Below are 21,105 nucleotides of genomic sequence, written 5' to 3'. Positions count from 1 at the left end.
TATTGTATAAATAAAGTGAAATACAAGACTAACCCAACATGTATCATAAAATAATGTTGAACTACTTTTTTCTCTCTCGGTACTCAAGATATCATTCGTCACTTGGCCAAAAACGATAGATTATCCCTCATGATGTGCTTTCCATGTTTGAATATTTTGTTCATTCAGTTTCAAGTGTTTTCTTTTTGTGTATAAGAATATCTCAATAACTCATTGTGTTTTCTTTCCTCTAGGTGGTACAATAGTTCTACCCAATCAATCATTTTAAACAAGTTACCTTTATAAGGTATCAAAACTACAATTTTTCTATAGCAAATAAAATTCTTTCCTTCACTATGGTAATTTTATTTAGAATAATTACTGTTACATTGATACTAACTCAAATTTATACATTGCTAGAAAGTCAATTTGTATTCCCGCAGCAACGCGCGGGCATTAATAGCTAGTATTATCTATTTGCTAATACGGCCTTTTTCCATCAAAATAACATAACCCCAAAGAAAAAATGGAAATTAGGAATGACCCATAATCTGAAAATTTACAAAAATTAACAGAAACGGATGAAATATGAGAGAAAGAATTGGAGTTCTTACAAAGTGTTGACGAAATTTCAGAGAAAGAATTCAACTTTCCTGATCGTTTTTACTCTTTTCTCATCCCTCCCGTAAAAAATCCTAAACACTCATCACTCCACCCACCTCAAATCCTCTCTCTCCGAAGATAGCAAAAATATATGAACCTTTCTCTCTCTAATCCGAAGAAAAATCTGATCAAAATTTATAAAATTGGTTTTTGGTTTTGTATAAGTGTGGACAGTTAGAAGGGAATTTGTAGAGCGAAGAAGGGTAACGTTTTCAGTAGATGGGAAGCAAAGCCATATATGTCACATCCCGGCCCGAGGCGGACCATTTCCCGGGCCCGCTCCACCACCGTAGCATAATATTGTCTGCTTTGGGCCCCGACCACGTCCTCATGGTTTTGTTTATGGGAACTCACGGGCAACTTCCCAGTGGGTCACCCATCATGGGAGTGCTCTGGCCACCTTCTCACTTAACTTCGGAGTTCCGACGGAACCCGAAGTGAGCTCCCAAAAGGTCTTATGCTAGGTAGGGATGGGAATATACATTTAAGGATCACTCTCCTGGGCGATGTGGGATGTCACAATCCACCCCCTTAGGGGCCCGACGTCATCGTCGGCACACTTCCGGCCAGGGATTGGCTCTGATACCAATTTGTCACATCCCGGCCCGGGGCGGACCACTTCCCGGGCCCGCTCCACCACTGTAGCACAATATTGTCCGCTTTGGGCCCTGACCACGTCCTCACGGTTTTGTTTCTGGGAACTCACGAGCAACTTCCCAGTGGGTCACCCATCATGGGAGTGCTCTGGCCACCTGCTCGCTTAACTTCGGAGTTCCAACGGCCTTGTGCTAGGTAGAGATGAGAATATACATTTAAGGATCACTCTCTTGGGTGATGTGAGATGTCACAATATATGTAGCTCGATTCGTTTAGAACCAACGATCATCCACACAAAACTTTGACTTACACAAAAACTGATTCAAAAAACCAAAACAGATACCCAAAATTATAACCAAACAATCAAAACCCACAATAAAAGAAATTCATACAACAACAATGCTTTCACAGAAAAATCTCTAAAAAAAACCCCACAAACCCCCTAAAAAACTCAATCTGATTACCTCGCCCATCTCCCTCCCATCAGTCCCCTCCAAATCCATGGCAAGAGAGTGAAAGAGAAAGGATTAGAGAGAGATTGAGTGCGACAGAGATGAGGGGAAAACACGGGATGGGATTACCAATCCCTGAAATCACTCTCCCTACCCACAAATCCCTGTAATCACTCATCTGAACGTGCAAAAGAGCATGGTCCCATCGACCCCATTCCAGTTCAGAAACAAAGGAAATCAAAGTTCCCCTCTAACCAATGCTCGTTCAATCACCGACACCAACAATTGATTTGAGGAGAAAAAAATCAACCCTAACACCCTTTTTGGCAGCCTCACTTCTACCTTTCCCTTCCTCTCCCTGCCATCCCACACCTCTCTCCCTGAAATCCGTCCACAAATCCTCCCATATATATCTCTCTCAGCCTAATCCGTGAGTTTTGGCTGAAGCATAGCCACACAAAATTTAGATCAAACCCTAATTTCCAGAATAATGATAAAAATCGACAAAAAATATATACAATTGGCACGTTACCATTGATTCGAGTTCTCGTAAGGAGTGCGGTGGCAAGGTAAGGCGAGGTGTGCGATGGCTAGGGGAAGGCGAGGTGTGCGATGGCGAGGCGCCGAATCAACTTTGTCGTTGAAGAGCTCTGGAGCAAAATGGGTTTGTATTCGAAGAGATCTCTGGAACAAAATCGGGTTTGCTTCCATCCCCCACCCTTTCTACGATGGTCGACACGTGCAGTCTGAGGGGTGGCTATTTCATAAATAAATCGAAATTTTCAATCTGAAACTGAAGAGGCGGTGGTAATCTTGTAAATAAACTGAAATGTGGTTCAAAACACTGTTAATTTGTACAGTGCAATTGAAAAGCCTTCTTTAGACTAAAGTAATATGAACTTTTCAAAAGTACTAATCTATATCTCTCATATTTCAAAAGTATATTGAAAAACAAAAACCTACTCATTAATTCACCTCAGTATTTTTGGAAATAATTACAATACATGCATGATGCATATGAACTTGTTGCTATTTGAATAATACTGATTCATTCATTATCAAAATATGCACTCAATTAAGCATTGATATTAAGGAAAGCGGCTGAGGTGATGGCCCTGGAAAACTCGTGAAAATCGATAAGGCCATCGCGGTCGGTATCCGCCTCGTTCATCATGCCGAACAACTCCTGAACCGTGAGTGGGTGGCCCAGCTTGGCCATCGAGTGGGCCAGTTCCGCCGGGCTGATGTACCCGTTGGCGTCCCTGTCGAACATGCTGAACATCTCCCTCAACTGATCCTCACTGTACGAACACGGGCACCTGGCGTCGTCTTGCAAGAGTCCGTTGAGGTCCGGCCTCATCAGCGCCACGAACTCCGAGAACCCGACCAATCCGTTGTGGTTGGTATCCGACTTTCGAATCAGAGCCTGCAGCTGCTCATGGCTCGGCTTCAGCCCAAGCGACCGCAGCAGTGACCCCAACTCCGGCTCGGTCAAGCTGCCGTCTTTGTTGCCGTCAAACGATCGGAAGATCTTGCGCAGCTGTGCCATCTGCTCCTCCTCCATATTCGCCGCCGCCGCAACCGATTTATATTGTTTGCTTCTAGTGCTACTACTGGTACTACTAATGATCTTGCATGAGTAGGTTATTGCGATGAGAGTAAATTAGGGTGAAGATATATAATGCATAATATGGTCATGGCCGGCACAAATAATTCAACTAACATTGTGAATAGGGTGAAGATAAATATAAAGATCACTAAACGATAGGAAATTAGGAACAAAGACTTTGATTAATTAAGTAATTAATTAAAAATGATGAGTGGCCTGCAACGTCATCAGCAGTCGCTTGGGGTGAGTGGTTAAGGTTCGAACCTCTTAGGTGATGATTTCTTTTTAATTTTTGTTTATTTTTAATTTTTCGATAAATACTTGGCTCATTCCTAAAAATTATTTCAAGTTGAAAAGGCAAATATGGAGACGTGTGATAGGCGGTGGATCAGATATAATCATGGTTTAAAAATTTCTTCGATAAAGTCGATATTTTCGTAGAAATATTAAAAAAATTACAGAAGATATAGAAATTGGGGTTAAGTCTAAACTTCACATTTTTTCGAAGAAACTCCTAAGTTTAGGTAAAAATGGGCATATATCGTCGATATTTCTTATATATCTGTTAAATATCAGAGAAATTTTATATTTTGTCCAAACCAATGTTTGACAATCCCTAAAATTTCATTTTAAATTTCTATTTTTTCCATTAAAATCTATAGATGTCTATATCGATATTCAATATATCCGTCGATAGGAAATTAGGAACAAACACTTTGATTAATTAAATAATTAATTAAAAAAGATGAGTCGCCTCCAATGTAAGATCCCACATCGCCTAGGGGAGTGATCCTTACATGTATATTCCCATCCCTACCTAGCATGAGGCCTTTTGGGAACTCACTAGATTCGGGTTCTATCGGAACTTCGAAGTTAAGCCAGTAGCAAGCGAGAGCAATCCCATGATGGGTGACTCACTAGGAAGTTCTCGTGTGAGTTCCCAAAAACAAAACCGTGAGGGCGTAGTCGGGGCCTAAAGCGGACAATATCGTGCTACGGTGGTGGAGCGGGCCCGGAATGTGGTGGACCCTGGGCCGGGATGTGACATCCAATGTCATCAACAGTCACTTTGGCCGAGTGGTTAAGGCGTGTGCTTGTTAAGTGCATGGGGATCCCCCGCAAGAGTTCGAACTTCTTACACGACAATTTCTTTTTTTTATTTTGCTCCTAAAAATTATTTCAAACAAAAAAGGCCATTTATGGAGATGTGTGATGGCGGGAATCAGATTTAATGCCGCTTAGTACTACGATCTAGTAGTATTCCTCTTCACTTGTAAATAAGAAGTCTTATGTTTGATTATAGCCAAAGAAAAACTTGAATCACATTATTATGACAAACCCATTATAAGGCTTAGCCCACTCCCACCCCATTATAAAGGCTTAGCCCACTCCCACACCCCCTTAGACCATCTCCAACCCTTGGAGTAAAACCCAAAATTTTTAGCCCACAAAATTTAGGTTTTAACTCAAAATTAGCTTTTTTGATCTGACTCTTCTGGCCTAAAATTTTAGCCCCAGATTATTAAAGAATGAATTTAAGCTATTTTTTTTAAATTAAAAAAATTAACTTTAAAAAAAAAATATTATGTGTACTATCATAAATGAATTTTATGAACATTTTAACCTAAAAATATTTAAATTCCGATAAACATTGAAAAATCACTAAACCGACACATGAAACTCATGAAACACTATGAAAAAATATGAAACACATAATAGAGATGTATAAACACAAAACACATGAACAAAAACATGGTTTTGGGAGATGGTAGAAAGAAAAATTAGAAGAATTGTAGGAGAAAATTGAATTTTGCATGGATGTTTGAACAAATACATAGGTATTTATAGAGTTTTTAGGTGAATTTATAGTTAAATTATTTTAGCTGTTGGATTTCAATTTTAGCTGTTAAATCTTTTTTCTCACCATTAGATTTAATCATATTCGATCTCAGTCATTGGATTCAATAAATTTCTTAATATAAACTAAAAACTAAAACAAATTTGAACCTTCCAATGAAGCAAAGCCTTTGGATGAGAAAAAGAGTCGTTGGGCTCTGATGGGTGCCAGACAAGTAGCCGACATAACCCACATGGGTGGGTGGGGTTGCCAGCTTGCAGGCCTAGCGTGTTGGCATGTGTTTGCGCGTGATTTTGGGCAAGTGAAGTGCACATGTTGGTTTTCCACTCGCATAAGTGTGCCGGCCAGCCCACTAACCCAAACCTATTATTTGGCTGGAATTTGCCCAATTTTGAAGTTTTAACCCATAACCTAATTTTTAGGTCAAAGGTTGGAGTGTTTTTGTGTGACAGCCCGTCCCTAAAAATTATGGTTGTTGTAATTTTAAAAGCATGAATTGACGAAAATGCCCTAGAGGCAAGAATATTGACTTTTGTTGACCGTCCTTCCGTGATGTGTATGAGCTTCTCTTTTAGCGTATTTTCGAAGTACTCGACAATACGGACGTGTAGACACAAGCATAATGGAAATCGAATTTACGAAGGAGGTTTTGCAGAACTACAATTTGTGAAGTACTTTGTATGAGTACTATTTATTAGTTTTTATATATTATTTTTAGATATATTTGGTAAAAAATAAAAAATAAGAAGAAAAGCCACGGGAGTGGCAGGGGGAAAGAGAATAAAAAAACTGGGGGAAAAGGGGATTGCCCAATGGGGGGAGAAGGAAGAGTTAGAGAGAGACCAATGAGATGAGGGAAAAGGAGAGGAAATGAGGGAGGTGCAGAGCACCCAACCCGCCCTTTCTCCTTGACCCATCCCCAACCCATGACCCATTTCCAAAACCGGTCACCCCGAGTTGATTTCGAAGCAATATTCACCATTTTTCTGGCGAATTAGGACTTCCCTCACCTAAAACCATCATCATGCTCCTCCTCCTTAGTTAATCACCCTTAGATTCGAAGCAAGGATGTCCTTTTCATGGTGTATGTGGCCACGATGCCGCGGAACTTTTGGGGAAAATTCATCAAATCCTGAATGAAATCCCATCAATTTCCTCCACCATTAGGTTCTCCTTGAACTCTGGAATAAAGCCCAAGCATTGGTTGGGGCGTTGGAACAGTTTTGGAGTCGAATTGGAAACACCCAAATCATAGGGTTTTCCGGCGGGTTTGATGAAATTGGAGCCTTTCCAGGCCAAATTGACCTTGGCCATAGGCACCAATCGTTCGGGACGCCTCGATGTGGGTGCTAGAGAATCATAGCATGGGCCTCAGGTGAGTGGGTCTTTTCCTTTCCATCGTATATTTTATATATATATATATATATATATATATATATATGTGATTGATAATTTCATAAATGTCTATAATTATGGCTTACGATTATTGTGAATTACAAATGGCTTGAGACAGTCTAGCAAGACATTAGATGCAACTATATAATAAATGAGACTAAATAATTGAGACAATAGCATTGTTTGGGGAATTGAGCAATGTGAGTGGGCATTTGTTTATACATATACATTACATATATATATATATATACATATACATGTATATGTATATGTATATGTATATGCATATACATATACATATACATATATACATATATGCTTTATGGTTTCCAGAAATGTTTTAAGTTGAGTTATGCATTTCATGCTATGTCTAAAATGTGTTATATTCGAAGTGTTACATTGTTTTGAATTATGTTATGCTAAATGATGCTGAGGAGGCGCATGTAAGTTCAGGTAAGTATACGGTATTAGTTGAATTAATGGGGTTATGGTATGACTACATTTATATTTTAAGCAACTCCGACACTGTCGTATAGGTTGCAATAGTAGGCAACTCCGGCATTGTCGTATAGGTTGCTTATGAGTCGTACATGTTGTACTAGATGTATTTAAAGCTCATAAACATGCACCCCGGTGTTAGTGCTCCCGCCCGTGGTCAGGGCACAACCCTTTACGTAATGTTCACCTCCCACACCATATGCTCACCTTGAATTCAAGGTAGGTGCACATGTCTGTCGTACAGACCACTATAGGTGGTTCCGACTTGTAGGTGACTCTTCACGTGATCGTAGCACTTGAGCATATTCATTTACACCCAGTCTAGTCGTACAAACCACTATAGTGGTTCCGACTCATTTGCAGGCGTTGTGTCGTACATGTCACTATAGACGACTCCGACTTACATGCTAGCCATGATTGATGAGACATGTGATGAGATATGTGATGAGATATGAATAAGTCATACAGGTCACTAGAGGTGACTTCGACTTATAAGCTAGCATATGTGATGAATACGTGATGAGCTAGCATATGTGATAAATATGTGATGAGCTAGCAGACGTGATGAATACGTGATAAGTTAGCATATGTGATGAACTAGTATATGTGATGAAATACGGGTAGGTCGTACAGGTCACCATAGGTGACTCCAACTTGCGTACTAGTATGAGTTATTAATCACATGATTTTTTGATATTGCTGACGAGATGCTGTGTTGTGGTATGTTTATGATTTTTTTGGAAATTATACAAGTGTTGTAGCGAGGGGTTATAATGGTTTATATGGTTTCTATTAAAATTTTATTTACAGGGCCACTCACCCTTGGCTTGTCTTCACCTAGGTTTTCTTAGCTGAGTTTTCTTATCGTCGAAGATTCGTGGCAATTCTTAATATTGGAGATTATCTCGAGGGTACGATTCTTAATTCACTCTTCTGTACTTGCTTATGCTCTAATGTCACATGTGAAGTGGGTTCACTCCCACTCACCAGTGCATTCGGGTATTTAGGCACTCTTAGGTTTAAATTTATTCACATTTTTCCACATCATCACATTTTATGGCTTCGCCACCTTCCAGGTGTCGGCCAGCACAGCTCGATTCGGAGTCCTAGTGGACATTCCGGGTCGGGGTGTGTCATTTTGTGTTTTGGGAGGAACCCAAATTTTGAGACTTACACCAAGAGTTGGAGTTGGCCTTATCGTAGATACTATCGTTTGTTCTAAAAAATAAATAAATTGTGACATCCATGCTGGTGGCGCTTTGTTAGGATCATGTAAATTGGAACAACCAATATTTGTAGGGAGCATACGTTACATTCGCGACGTGGCCATACTTAAGACCTCTTAGTGCTATGATATACTAGTATTTCTTTTTACTGAGAGGTCTTAAGTTCGATTCTTGCCAAAAATGAATTTGAACCACATTATTGCTAGCCCATTGTGAGGCTAAACGTCCCCCCCCCCTAATGTAGATAATATCATTTAAAAAAAAATAACTTAACAAGAAACTAAGAGTAAAAAAAACCAATTATTTCATGATAGGATGATGAGACAATGTTGCCAATGCCAAAACCAAGAACATCGCTTATGTTCGGAGTTCAATTTCTCTGCCAAGTAATTGATGAATTAAAAAAAAAGTTATCCTTACAGTAGTACAGTACAAGTTTCATAATCATAATAAATAATTTGGGAACTTTAACAAAAAACTCCCGGTACTGTTCACTTTAACGAAAACCATATTTTTACACTAAAAAGTCAATCATGGTACTATTCACTTTACCTTTTATTTTGTCATTATCGTTAAAACTCAAAGTTTTTAAACCATTTTCATTAGTTTTCCTCAATTTCAGCGACTTTTCATCATCATCATCATAATCAATCCTTGGGATAGAAGCACACGTAGATTTCTAAGTCAGGCCCCTTCAGAGAATGGACAGAAATGTACTTAGGACTACCATGATATTATCTTTGGAACCCATACGAACAAAGATTCGGTCAACAGGAGATAGCTCAAAGCTCTCTGCAGGAACATCTGCTCCTAACTGCCGAAGAAACAAAAGCAAAAATGATCACACATTACAAGACAATGAATAACAAAAGTAAGAAATTCAGACAATAAGAAAAAGACTACCTTACCTGTGCTAAAATCACAGCCAAGCAAACTTGGCGAATAAGAGTAGACTTTCCACCCATGTTAGGACCAGTGAGAAGGATAAAGCTTGCATGGCCAGAACCTCCATTGGAAATGTCGTTGGATACAAATGTACCCTTTCCTAAAGAATCACTTCTAAGAACAGGATGGCCCAAACTTTTTGCAGAAAAACGAGGTACTTCATCAGTACATGATGAACTCATGACAACTGGCTGACAAGAGGGTCCTTCAAAATAATCACTTGCAATTGCTAGACTGATTAAAACATCGATTTCTGCATGTGGGGTCAATATCAGCAGTGAACATAATATAGACACTAGTTACTAGACTCATGGACTTGTTTCTAGAAACACATTTTTAGAATTTGTTTAACCAAAATGCTTCGAAATTAACTAGAGTTAAATTTGTTTAAAATGGACCCATATTTGTTACAATCACATAGCTACATCGTTCGGGGAATCAATCACCTAGCAGTACTCTTATGTGTGTGTGTGTGTGATTCCTCTTATATTGCATACATAGCAGAATGCACTCACTAAAAAAAGGCGAATGACAAACTATGCTCCAGACTCCAGTCAATCCACCAAAGTTTGACCAAAATCGATCAAAACAAAGCAGCCAATGCAGAGGGGAAAAGATTGCACACCTGCAGTCACAGAGACCAATTGTCTCCATTTAAGACGATGCTCGCAGAAACGTCCAATTAACCTCTGCAAAATGCTTCTTAGTGAGGACTCCTTATCAGTTTCAGCTTGCGAGAGCTCTGTCAATGACTTCTTAATATCTGGGGTCCAGTACCTCGAGAAACCCTGCATGTTAAACACAAGGAAGGCATGATCGTATTAATATAAAACCGTCAAAGCTACTTAATTCACCATTCCAAAGATTTTTCGAATTACCTTTTTGGACGAACGTAACTCATAATCTGGAGGAATACAACTGCACAGACTTTCTGGCATTTCCAATAGGTAAGAATCTTTTCCGATTGTGACATAAGTGATCTGCAACAGACCAACAGAAGACCGAGTTACAAGATATCGTAACGTTTCTACTTAAAAGTACACTACTCGGAAATCAAAATGCCGATTTGTCTTCCATAGAAGTTCTTAACGATTTATCTCCCAGTAACTTTCTGTGTTCTTGGAGGCGTTTTGTTAAATGAGATTCTATCTCCTTTACTTTTTCACAAGCAGAGTCGTACTCAATATTGACTCCTTCATGAGGTATTATACGACCTGAATTATTGGCTTGTACCCAATCAAAGGCATCCTTGAAATGTTTTAGAACTGAGTTGACATCAGGAAAACCTTTACCTGTAAAACAATGAACAATAAGATGCCAAGATTTCTTTAACAATGAAGGATGCATGCATGTACCAAAACAATGAACCTATACGAAAACTTTCTTATGGAAAGATATAAGATGAGAAATTATATCCTTTGAAATAATACAACTATAAACACAAAAAGAAAACTATATCTTTTAAAATAATACAAATATAAATGCAAAAAGCAAACAATACCCAGTGTCAGCAGATGATGAAGTTGTGCAGATTCAACATTTTCCAAGATAACTTTAAGAGAACAACATGTTTGAGCCATGAGTTCACAACCACGTAAAGCTGAAATAAACTCCTGAAGCTGTTTTTTTTTGCAGCATCCTCATATAAAACCACTTTCTTAGCATTCCTTCCGCAAGCATTACTGCATCCAGTCACATTCGGTTACTGTAAATCATTCTTTGGGAGCATGAGTAAGTTCTCCATAAGCATAATATCAACTGTTATTCCTAGTTTTACCTACTAGAGAAGACATGCACAAGCAACCGCTACATGTCCGGAAGCCTTGAAATTGCTTTACGAAATTCAAGTGCATAATGAAGATTAACTCCCTAGAGAGAAGCATATATAACATTTGTATATTAGAAAGGCCAAGTGCTTGGATATCCAGTTCAAGTCATCTAGATACCGTACACTAAGATTCAGTGTTCAAGTGAAAAAATAAGAACCAGAAGTAAAATGTTAATATAATATGTACGGAGTACCCGAAGAATTGCAACAGCATCCTGGCGTTGCTTTATTAACTCTACATGATAGAGAGGTCTTGCAAGCCATGTTCTAAGCAATCTCTTCCCAAATCCAGTAACACAGTGGTTCAATTGTGCATACAATGTCCTTCACAGAGCAATAAATTATCTAAGAATTTGGATTGGAATAAAAACAAACCAGAAAAGCTTAAGACAATATGAAAGGTTTACCCTGAAGAGTCTCGATTTCTGTTGTTCTAAAAAATCTCAAGGTTCTCTAGGGCAGCTGAGTCAAGAACCATGTATGGTTTTGTTACGGTATCACCAAAACCAGAACTTGGAAGTAACTCAAATTTTGCAAATCTGAGTATTGTCTCATCCAGGAAGGCCTGCTTTAAATAGAAAAGAGCACCTCCAAGAGCTGAAAGTGCCCAGATGCCATTCTCACCTGCTCTCACCATCTCTGACAACACATCTGGCAAGCAGCCATAGCCATCTTCTTCTAAATGAGAATCACTGCCATGAAAACCGGCTTTCTTTGGAGAACCAGAAACCAATTGATCATCTGCACGCCTGTATATACTTCTAACTTCCTGAACAGTTCTCTCAGCATCCAAAAATTCCAATACTGGGACTACCTCATTCACTAGAGGACTTCTTGTATGCCTAATCAGCACTTTCTCTGTTTCAGGACTAAGTAGATTTGCAGGTTTTACAATTTCAACAGGCCTCAGCTCAGACAAGAGACAAGACAAGGCACTGCACTCTAGATCATCTCCAAACTGGTATTGGGAAAGAAATACTAGTAAAAAACACAATCATACATAACAAGAAATTCATTAAAACGACCTTATGACACATCTACATCAGCATCTTATGAAATGGTAATTAGGAGTAACAATGTCACAACTTTCCCCAATGATTATATATGTCCTCAGATAGCTAAAATATAATGGAAATGCAATGCATACATCCACAAACTCCATCAGGCAGCAGAGGATCACACTATCAGACCTTTTACATTCATAACAGGCACAAATTTTCACCTATTATGCTTAGTGGTTACCAAGAACCCCTCTCCCCTTCCCTCCCCACTGCTTTATTGAGTGATAATCCAGCCCAGTTCAGGGAACAACTGTATTATGTGTGCATATATAACTATATAATGATGAGAATAATCCAAGATAACTAAGAGAACAAGATGAAAATGATGTTCTACCATACTCATACCTGCCCAAGAATGACCCGGCTGGTAGCAACATCAACTACACAAACCCCAAATACCCGCTCTGCATTTTCGTTTGCCAAATTCTGAGAATTTTCAGTCACTGCCATTAGATAAGAAGCATCAGGGTTTGCTGACAGCATATCTCCCTCAGTTAGTGTTCCTTTTGTAACCACTGCACATATTTCACGTTTCACAACCTATACACCAAGGTAAATTCAGAAGTTAATACCATTCTTCTAATTAATAGTTCCAATACGGGTATCAAATTACAACGTGCAGCGGTAAGAATTATAACATAGAATATCAAATTAATCAGATGACAAAAATTCAAGGATACAGACCGACAAGTGAAAAATGAGCATTCCTTATCTATAGAGCCATCCTCTTTACGACGAAGATCCATCTGTTTAGGTGTTTCTGTCTGCTACCCCTAGTCACTCAAGGCAGCTTAAATAAATTTCCCGCCATAGTGTGAAAGAGGCTTCACATAGATGCTGAACTTTAATAAAATAGAGTAAGAAAGATATCTCCAAATAGAGTGACAAGAGTAAAACCAACCTTCCTAGCAAGTTTCTCCACGTTCATTGAGAAATTCTTCTCCGGAAATGCACAATGGAGTTGTTCACCCTAATATCAGGCAACGACAAATCAGTAACTAAAGAAAAACAAATAGGAAACACAACGGATGCATTCAGCAATCCTAACAATACAAAATCTCAGAACAATCAAGATAAAAATGAGAAACAAAAGTGTTTGTACCATACTTGACCAATCCCGAAACTACTGAGCACTGGTCAACGTTATACCGTCAAGAACCCAGAAGAGTTTCTCTCCAACCAGGAGGCCAATCATAGCGCGACATATGTCGACATCAGAGGCCAATCATAACGCGACAAGTGTCAACATCAGAAGCCAATCACAACACGACACGTGTCAATGTCAGAATGAAACTAGAAACTCTCTTCTATAAATAGAGATCATTCTTTCACAATATTTCCTAATGTCATTTGTACTAAATCATTTACCAGTACCCACTAAAGGAATAGCACTACTACTTGTTGTTAGGAAGACTCCTATATATGTCGACCTCCATCCTCTACAGCCAGGCAGACCTACAAATAAAAAAAAATGCTCAACTGTTCTTCACATCCGAGAGAGCACTCTCAGCAGAGTCTCTTGAAATACTTAGCTTCTTTTCCTCCCGATAATACCTCTGCAAACAAGCCACACCAGAGCAAGAGTATCTCATATCATTAGGGTTAAAAGCAAGAGTATCCCATATCATGCCTTTTCCCTGTCTTTTCCTTTGGCCTTGTTCTTACCTGCAAGACAAGGAGAAAGAGAGCAATCAGTCAGCACTTGGAATCAAGCTTCCAGTTAGGAACTGACTGCCTGGAACCCTTTGCCTGATTACTTACCTGGCATTGCTCTCAAGTACTCATCTTCAACATTTTATGCTTCCAGAGAATATACCACATCTGCCTAAGGAACAGATAGGCCAAGTGAGAAGGATACAAGGAAGCATGTGGAGACAAACGTAACATAACACGTGCTGATACATCCACTACTTTGTCAACAACAAAAGTATCCCATATCATCAGGGTCGAACGTACTCTAGATTTGATGGACTTGTTTTGACCCTCAAATTCTTGAGTCGGCCTTATACTCTGTAGGAAACCAGAAAACCCTACAGCCCAGTTCAAGAATAAGCATGTGGAAAGTTACCTTTTCAAAAGCAAAAGTATCTTATATCATCTATTCTCCATTTGCTTCTCCTTATCCTTGTTGCTGTTTACTACACAAGGAGAAGGAGAACAATCAACCGGAAGCCGAAGTCGAACCTCCGATCTAGGTTGCTTGCTTGGAAGTCTGATTGCTTACCTTGTATGTTACCCCCTTCGGCAAATCTCCTAGCTCGGTGACTTGGGGGACTCCTACTATAGGGTTTGTATCGCACTTGACCAAGCCTGAAACTACAAGTAAGCTTCAAGTGAAATTGATACATTACCTTGTGCATCTTCATCGGTTAAAGATACCACCCATGGATGGAGGAAAAGTACTTCTAGAGAAGATGCCACATCTATATATGAGACAGATAAGGCAAGTGAAAATGATACCACACTTCGGTACTTAGAAGTTTCGTGATTACTCAATAGCTTGGATCTTGCAAGTCCCCAACCGAGAAGCTTCCCTCACTCGGGAACTTAGGGGAGCACTGTTTGTACCATACTTGACCAATCCCGAAACTACTGAGCATTGGTCAACGTTATACCGTCAAGAACCTAGAAGAGTTTCTCTCAAACCAGGAGCCCAATCACAGCGCGACACATGTCCACATCAGAAGCCAATCATAGCGCAACACGTGTCAACATCAGAAGCCAATCACAACATGACACGTGTCAATGTCAGAATGAAACTAGAAACTCTCTTCTATAAATAGAGATCATTCTCTCACAATATTTCCTAATGTCATTTGTACTAAATCATTTACTAGTACTTACTAAAGGAGAGCTTGAACCTATGTACTTGTGTAAACCCTTCACAATTAGTGAGAACTCTTCTACTCCATGGACGTAGCCAATCTGTGTGAACCATGTACATCTTGTGTTTGCTTCCCTGTCTTTATCCATTTACATACTTATCCACACTAATGACTGGAGCAATCTAGCGAAGGTCACAAACTTAACACGTTCTGTTGTACCAAAGTCCTCATTGATTTTGTGCATCAACAGAAAGAAAATACTATGTGCCATTGCCCGCCCATAAAGCCAACACTAAGACAAAATTTCAAGATATATTACCTTTATATACTGCAGACCAAGTTCTTTTGCTCTTATATGTGCATCCATTTCAAAAAGTTCATAAAATTTGCCCATCTGCTAAAACAAAAATGAGATATTCATCATTTGACTGCAATAATGACCCTGAATTTGTGTGGCATAATTTATCATTACTTGGGTACTCGTAAGGATGAGCATACCTTGAAAAAGATAACTTTGTCCATGTGCTTTGACTTAAACTCCCACCATTATCTCTGAAATATTAACATGTCACTGAATTAAGAGTGTTCATAATAGTAAATGCCACAAAAACCCTTCATGCCACTTATCTATCTAGAAGAAAGCAATTACCAGGCCACCTGAAACTCTTTAAGAATCCGGGAGGCAAGTACAGAGTTATTTGATCATAATTTGCATCTACAGGGCGTCTTCTTTTGGCATCCATGCGCTGTCTGTTTCCATACCAAAGCAGTTGAGAAAAACATGTTTGAAATTGGGCATCTACATTTCCAAATTCAACATTTCTTCTTCGGCATTGTCGTACTAAACTAAATGATTACCACTGTACTTATTGAAGCAATTGACATAACCTTGGTACCAGTTCTTATCCAAGGGCCAGTAAACCTTGATCTTATTCTCGACAACCTCGTGGCCATGGGATTTTTTGGGGTTGGTCTTGGAGCTGGGATTGGAATCGAGAGGCGAAGGGGTTGTGGGGCTAGGGCTATGACCAAGACTAGGATTCGGATTAGGATTTAGGGTTTGTCTGGAAGAAATGGGGGTAGATTTAGGGTTTACGATTTGTTTGGAAGAAATGAGGGTAGATTTAAGGTTTTGGGTTCGCTTGGAAGAAATGGGGGCATATTTAGGGTTTAGGGTTTGTTTGGAAGAAATTGGTGATGGAGTGGAAGTGGCTTTGGAGAAGAAGAAAGTGATTTAGCGCTGTGGGTTGACCAGTGGTGATTGGCCATTGGTTCGACGACACGACGCCGACATCGCCGTCTGTGAAGGTGTTAATCTAGCGAAGAAGAAGAAGAGAGATACGCTTACTGATGGGTGTGGAAAGGTGGAATTGCGTGAAGTGTAAGCGAAAAGGCGGAAGAAGGGGGAGGAGGAGTTTGGAGATTGTCGAATAAAAGAGAAGAACGTTTTAATGTGGCGGCAAAATCAGTGAAAAATGCCCAGGAACTCTTACGGGGGTCGATGCTGTTTGGCGGGAAGCCTTAAGCTTTCTCTCTCACTGAGTCACTCTCTCCCCGTCTCAAGCACTTAGCAGTCTGTTCCTTGTCTTCAACCAGAGACTACCAGAAGGTCCATTAATGGCTGCCCAATGTCTCTCTTTCTAAGAAGATCCTCATCTTCCGCCCAAAGCCACCTCATTTACTCTCGACCGCACCCAGCAACACCACACTCTCAGATGTCCACCTACGTTGCCGCTTCACCGCTGAGATATGCTCTTTCTAGCAGGGACGAGAAATAAGACGCCGCCGAGAGCAACTTTGCCTTCCTAGTAGTAGCTTTCTGACCCTGCCTAGTTTGCTTCATTCTCCTCCTCATCCTTATCTCTATCATTCTCATTGTCAAATTCCATTTCTTTTGCCACACCCCACTTCACTCTTTATTCTACAAGAAAAATTGCTAATTGCACCCACTACAATCTCCAATTTTAACACTTCAATGGTTGCCATTATATAGTGAGGACAAGGATAAGAGGGATAATGTTCATGTTAGTTTTGGGGCAGACTTGGAGGAGGTCGACATGGTATGCAAGGTGATCGACAAATTGTTTGCCTTAGATCGAAACATGGAGGTTGTTCTTGATGAATGTTGCATTCATTTGTAGCATGATTTGGTTGTGGAAGTGTTGAAAAGCTTCCAGCACGTTAGAAAACCCGCATTTCAGTTCTTCTGTTGGGTAGGGCAAAAGCCAGGGTTTTCTCATGATTTTAGGACTTCTAATTCGATGATAAGCATTTTAGGAAAGACTAGGCAGTTTAAGACCATAATGTTGCTGCTTGAAGAAATGGGAGTGAAAGAGCTTTTGACAAAGGAAACATTTGTGATTGCTTTTTAAAGCTTTTGATGTTGTCAGGGAGAGGAAGAAAGCTATTGGCATTTTTGAATTGATGAAGTACTACAAGTTCAAAGTTGGGGTCGATACGATTAATTGCTTGCTTGATACTCATGGAAGGGCAAAGCTGGTAAAAGAAATGCAATTGCTTTTCGAGAAGTTGAAAGAGAGGTTTACACCAAATTTACAAACTTTTACTGCACTACTGAACGGGTGGTGCAGCTCAAAAAATTTAATGGAGGTAGGGAGGGTGTGGAATGAGATGGTTGATAAGGGATTTAAGCATGATATTGTTGCACATAATACAATGCTCAGAGGGTTGTTGAGGGGTCATAAAAGGTCTGATGCTATCAAGTTGTTTAAGGTCATGAAAGCCAAGGGCCCATCTCCTAACGTTAGAAGATGTAGTGTTCTGATTCAGGATTTCTGCAAGCAAAAATAGATGAAAGAAGCGGTTGACTCTTTCTATGAAATGCAAGAATCTGGCTGCCAGCTAGATGCTGTTGTTTACTCGTGCTTAATCACAGGGTTTGGAAATCAGAATAAGATGGAAACAGTTTATGGATTGTTAAAAGATATGAAGGAAAACGGTTGCACTCCTGATGGGATACAATGCTTTGATTAAGGTGATGACGAGGCAGCAACGAATGCCAGATGATGTAGTGCGGATATACAAGAAGATGATTCAAAATGGCATTAAGCCATCAATACACATTTATAACATGATCATGAAGTCTTATTTTCAGACGAGAAATTATCATATTGGTCGTGCAGTATGGGATGAGATGATTCAGAAGGGGTTTTGCCTTGATGACAACTCATATACTATTCTCATTGGAGGTCTTATAAATCAGGGAAGATCAGGAGAGGCCTGTAAATATCTAGAGGGAATGGTCGAGAAATGAATGAAACCTCAGCTTGATTTAACCAAGTTTGCAACCGACTTCCCTAAACCTGGGAAATCTGACATTTTTAGGAGTTGGTGCAGAAGATGAAGTTTGCTGGTAAATTTGAAGTCTCCAATGTCTTTGCAAGGTGGGCTGAGATGATGAGGAAAAGGGTAAAGAGAAGAGATCCTATTGAAAATGGTTGACAATGAATCTTGGTTACTTGACGAAGATCCAGGATACTCAGCCTTAAAGGTGGCGGAATGGTGGAGGAAGCATCATGGTTTCCAACTGTTCCCTCATTCCATACCTCTTCAAGTTTTAGCATGCATCAACAACATGTTGGGCATTAATTGAAGAGCTACAATTTCTGCTGTATATTATCATAGTTCGTGCACATCTCTATTATTTGCCTATTTGGTGCTGTATCTGGTTCAGATTTTATGTACTTCAGCTATATCACTTGATTTGTTGCCTATGCTAACCTATATGTTATGAGACATGTTATTCGTCCCCAATCAATTATTTCACCATTGTTTCCCAATATTGGAAGATACTGCAAGTGTGAAAGACCCTCCTCCATTACTTTGTTAAAAAGAAATGTGAGGTCATCTCCAATGCACTGAAAAATTGGACTCAAATAAGATATTTGAGGCTAAATATGAGTCAAAGTCTTTTCAATGCACCAAAGACTTAAATATGAGTTTCAGTATGAAATTTGAATCCAAATGGTCCGGAAATCGAAAGGCCAAAATTGAAATCCAGGTAGCTGTTGGACATCTAGGATTCCTACAACTCGGGGCCTAGCTGTCGAGCACTATGTTATAAATTTAGCCACTTCTCTGTTTAAAAAAAAGTGGGGCTCACTTCATTTTTTTTAACAAATGATATTATTTACACTAAGGGTGGGGAAGTGGGCTGAGTCTCACAATGAGCTAGCAATAATGTTGTTCAAACTCACATTTAGTGAGAATCGAACCTAAGACCTCTTACTTACAAGTGGAAAGAAATATCACTAGACCGTAGTACTAACTCAAAGTTTTTAGGTTTGAGTCAACCAAATCTGAAGCCAAATTTGGGTTTCATTTAAGTCCTAACTCAAAGTTTTTAGGTTTGGGTTGCATCTTTTTGTGTCTAAACCCAAATATTTAGATTTGAGTCTTTTCGTTAGAGTTAGTCTGATAGGACATAATTTATTTTTCAAAATTATTATGCATAATAGGAAACATATAAAAAGAATTCTTGCCTTAAACCTTTTATCACATAACAAATTAATGAGGATTATGTCATGAGGATTTTTTGGCTCCCTTTAAGCCAATACTGCAGCAGGACATAAAAACTATGTGCTTGTTTTTCAGTTAATGGACAAGTTCTTCTCTAGGTCTTTTTATTATTTCCTAAGCAACGACATTAAGCTGCTTTATGGTCTGGACTCTGCATGGAATCGAGCCTGTTCCAAAACATTAGTCCCCACTGCTCTAATGCCATATGTCGATCGATAGAGATTATCTTTTTAACAAGCGCTTAATTTCTGTTTTTCGATTTATTACTAGTTCAATATTTCTATGTGCTACTTGTATATATCCCCAATTCTGCAAGAGCCCTAGATGGAAAATTTTGGGCGTGTGCAAGAAGCCAAAAAAGGAATTGTGCAGACTGATCTTGAGTATTTAATATCCAAAATCTACTTCAAGATATTGAATTTATATACAAAACTCTCTATCAAAGAAGCAAGGGTACCTGGATATCATCATATAATAAGGACATCATAACATTGTTTTGCCCTAACTCCAACGAGAAGATGAACAAAACTAACTGCAGATTGCAAATTTAGTGTACAAAATAAAAATAGCTAATAAGAGGCGCAAGTTCCTGATAGGATTTTTTTTTATACCTGCACTATCACATCCCGGCTCGGGGCGGACCACTTCCTGGGCCCGCTCCACCACCGTAGCACGATATTGTCCGCTTTGGGCCCCGACCATGCCCTCACGGTTTTGTTTCTGGGAACTCACGAGCAACTTCCCAGTGGGTCACCCATCATGGGAGTGCTCTAGCCCCCCTCTCGCTTAACTTCGGAGTTCCGACGGAACCCGAAGCCAGTGAGCTCCCAAAAGGCCTCATGCTAGGTATGGATAGGAATATACATTTAAGGATCACTCCACTGGGCGATGTGGGATGTTACAATCCACCCCCCTTAGGGGCCCGACGTCCTCGTCGGCACACTTTCGGCCAGGGATTGGCTCTGATACCAATTTGTCACATCCCGGCCCGGGGCGGACCACTTCCCGGGCCCGCTCCACCACCGTAGCATGATATTGTCCACTTTAGGCCCCGACCATGCCCTCACGGTTTTGTTTCTGGGAAGAGAAGGATAAATATTATGTGCCTACAAGAAACTAAGTGGGTTGGTAGTAAGGCAAAGGATCTAGAAAACTCAGGGTTTAAACTTTGGTATTCGGGCACAAATAGAATGAGAAACGGTGTTGGCATCATCGTGGACAAGACCTTGACACAAGATGTTGTAGATGTCAAGAGGGTAGGAGATAGAATCATGGCAATCAAGATTGTAATAGGACAAGAACTTATCAATGTGATTAGTGCGTACGCACCTCAAGTAGGGTTGGATACGAGTTCGAAGGAGAAATTTTGGGAAGACCTTGGAGACTTGGTGCAAGGAATTGCTCAGACGGAGAAGTTATTTATAGGAGGAGATTTAAATGGACACGTGGGCAGGGAGACAGGCAATTATGGAGGTTTTCATGGTGGCCATGGTTTTGGGGAGAGAAACGAGGATGGGGAAGCTATCTTGGATTTTGCAATGGCATATGATCTCTTCTTAGCCAACACCTTCTTTCAGAAGAGAGAAGAACATGTGATCACCTACAAGAGTGGGTCGTCAAAAACACAAAT

The 21,105-nt window shown here is 39.8% G+C and overlaps 2 protein-coding genes and 2 pseudogenes across 2 annotated transcripts; 1 reads left to right on the top strand and 3 right to left on the bottom strand.

Moving 5' to 3' along the window:
• Positions 1 to 2,635: 2,635 nt before the first annotated feature.
• Positions 2,636 to 3,389, bottom strand: LOC103406544 (probable calcium-binding protein CML18). Its single transcript, XM_008345532.4, has one exon. It carries the CDS (start codon positions 3,253 to 3,255, stop codon positions 2,767 to 2,769), a length of 489 nt encoding a protein of 162 aa, XP_008343754.1. The 5' UTR covers positions 3,256 to 3,389; the 3' UTR covers positions 2,636 to 2,766.
• Positions 3,390 to 8,971: 5,582 nt separating this feature from the next.
• LOC139194436 (DNA mismatch repair protein MSH6-like) lies at positions 8,972 to 10,802 on the bottom strand. The gene is made up of 6 exons (XM_070819012.1): positions 10,724 to 10,802; positions 10,285 to 10,514; positions 10,101 to 10,202; positions 9,848 to 10,010; positions 9,186 to 9,475; positions 8,972 to 9,091 (listed from the first exon to the last, which is right to left on the bottom strand). Exons 1-6 carry the CDS (start codon positions 10,800 to 10,802, stop codon positions 8,972 to 8,974), a joined length of 984 nt encoding a protein of 327 aa, XP_070675113.1.
• A 681-nt stretch (positions 10,803 to 11,483) lies between these two features.
• LOC139194428 (DNA mismatch repair protein MSH6-like) lies at positions 11,484 to 16,230 on the bottom strand (annotated as a pseudogene).
• Positions 16,231 to 16,286: 56 nt separating this feature from the next.
• Positions 16,287 to 18,398, top strand: LOC103417865 (pentatricopeptide repeat-containing protein At3g62470, mitochondrial-like; annotated as a pseudogene).
• The last annotated feature ends 2,707 nt before the right edge of the window (positions 18,399 to 21,105 follow it).

This window comes from Malus domestica, chromosome 01 (genome assembly GCF_042453785.1).
Source record: "Malus domestica chromosome 01, GDT2T_hap1".
Lineage (NCBI taxonomy): Eukaryota > Viridiplantae > Streptophyta > Magnoliopsida > Rosales > Rosaceae > Malus > Malus domestica.
Note: the sequence above shows the minus strand (reverse complement) of the source record. Positions and strands in the feature narration are given on the sequence as shown.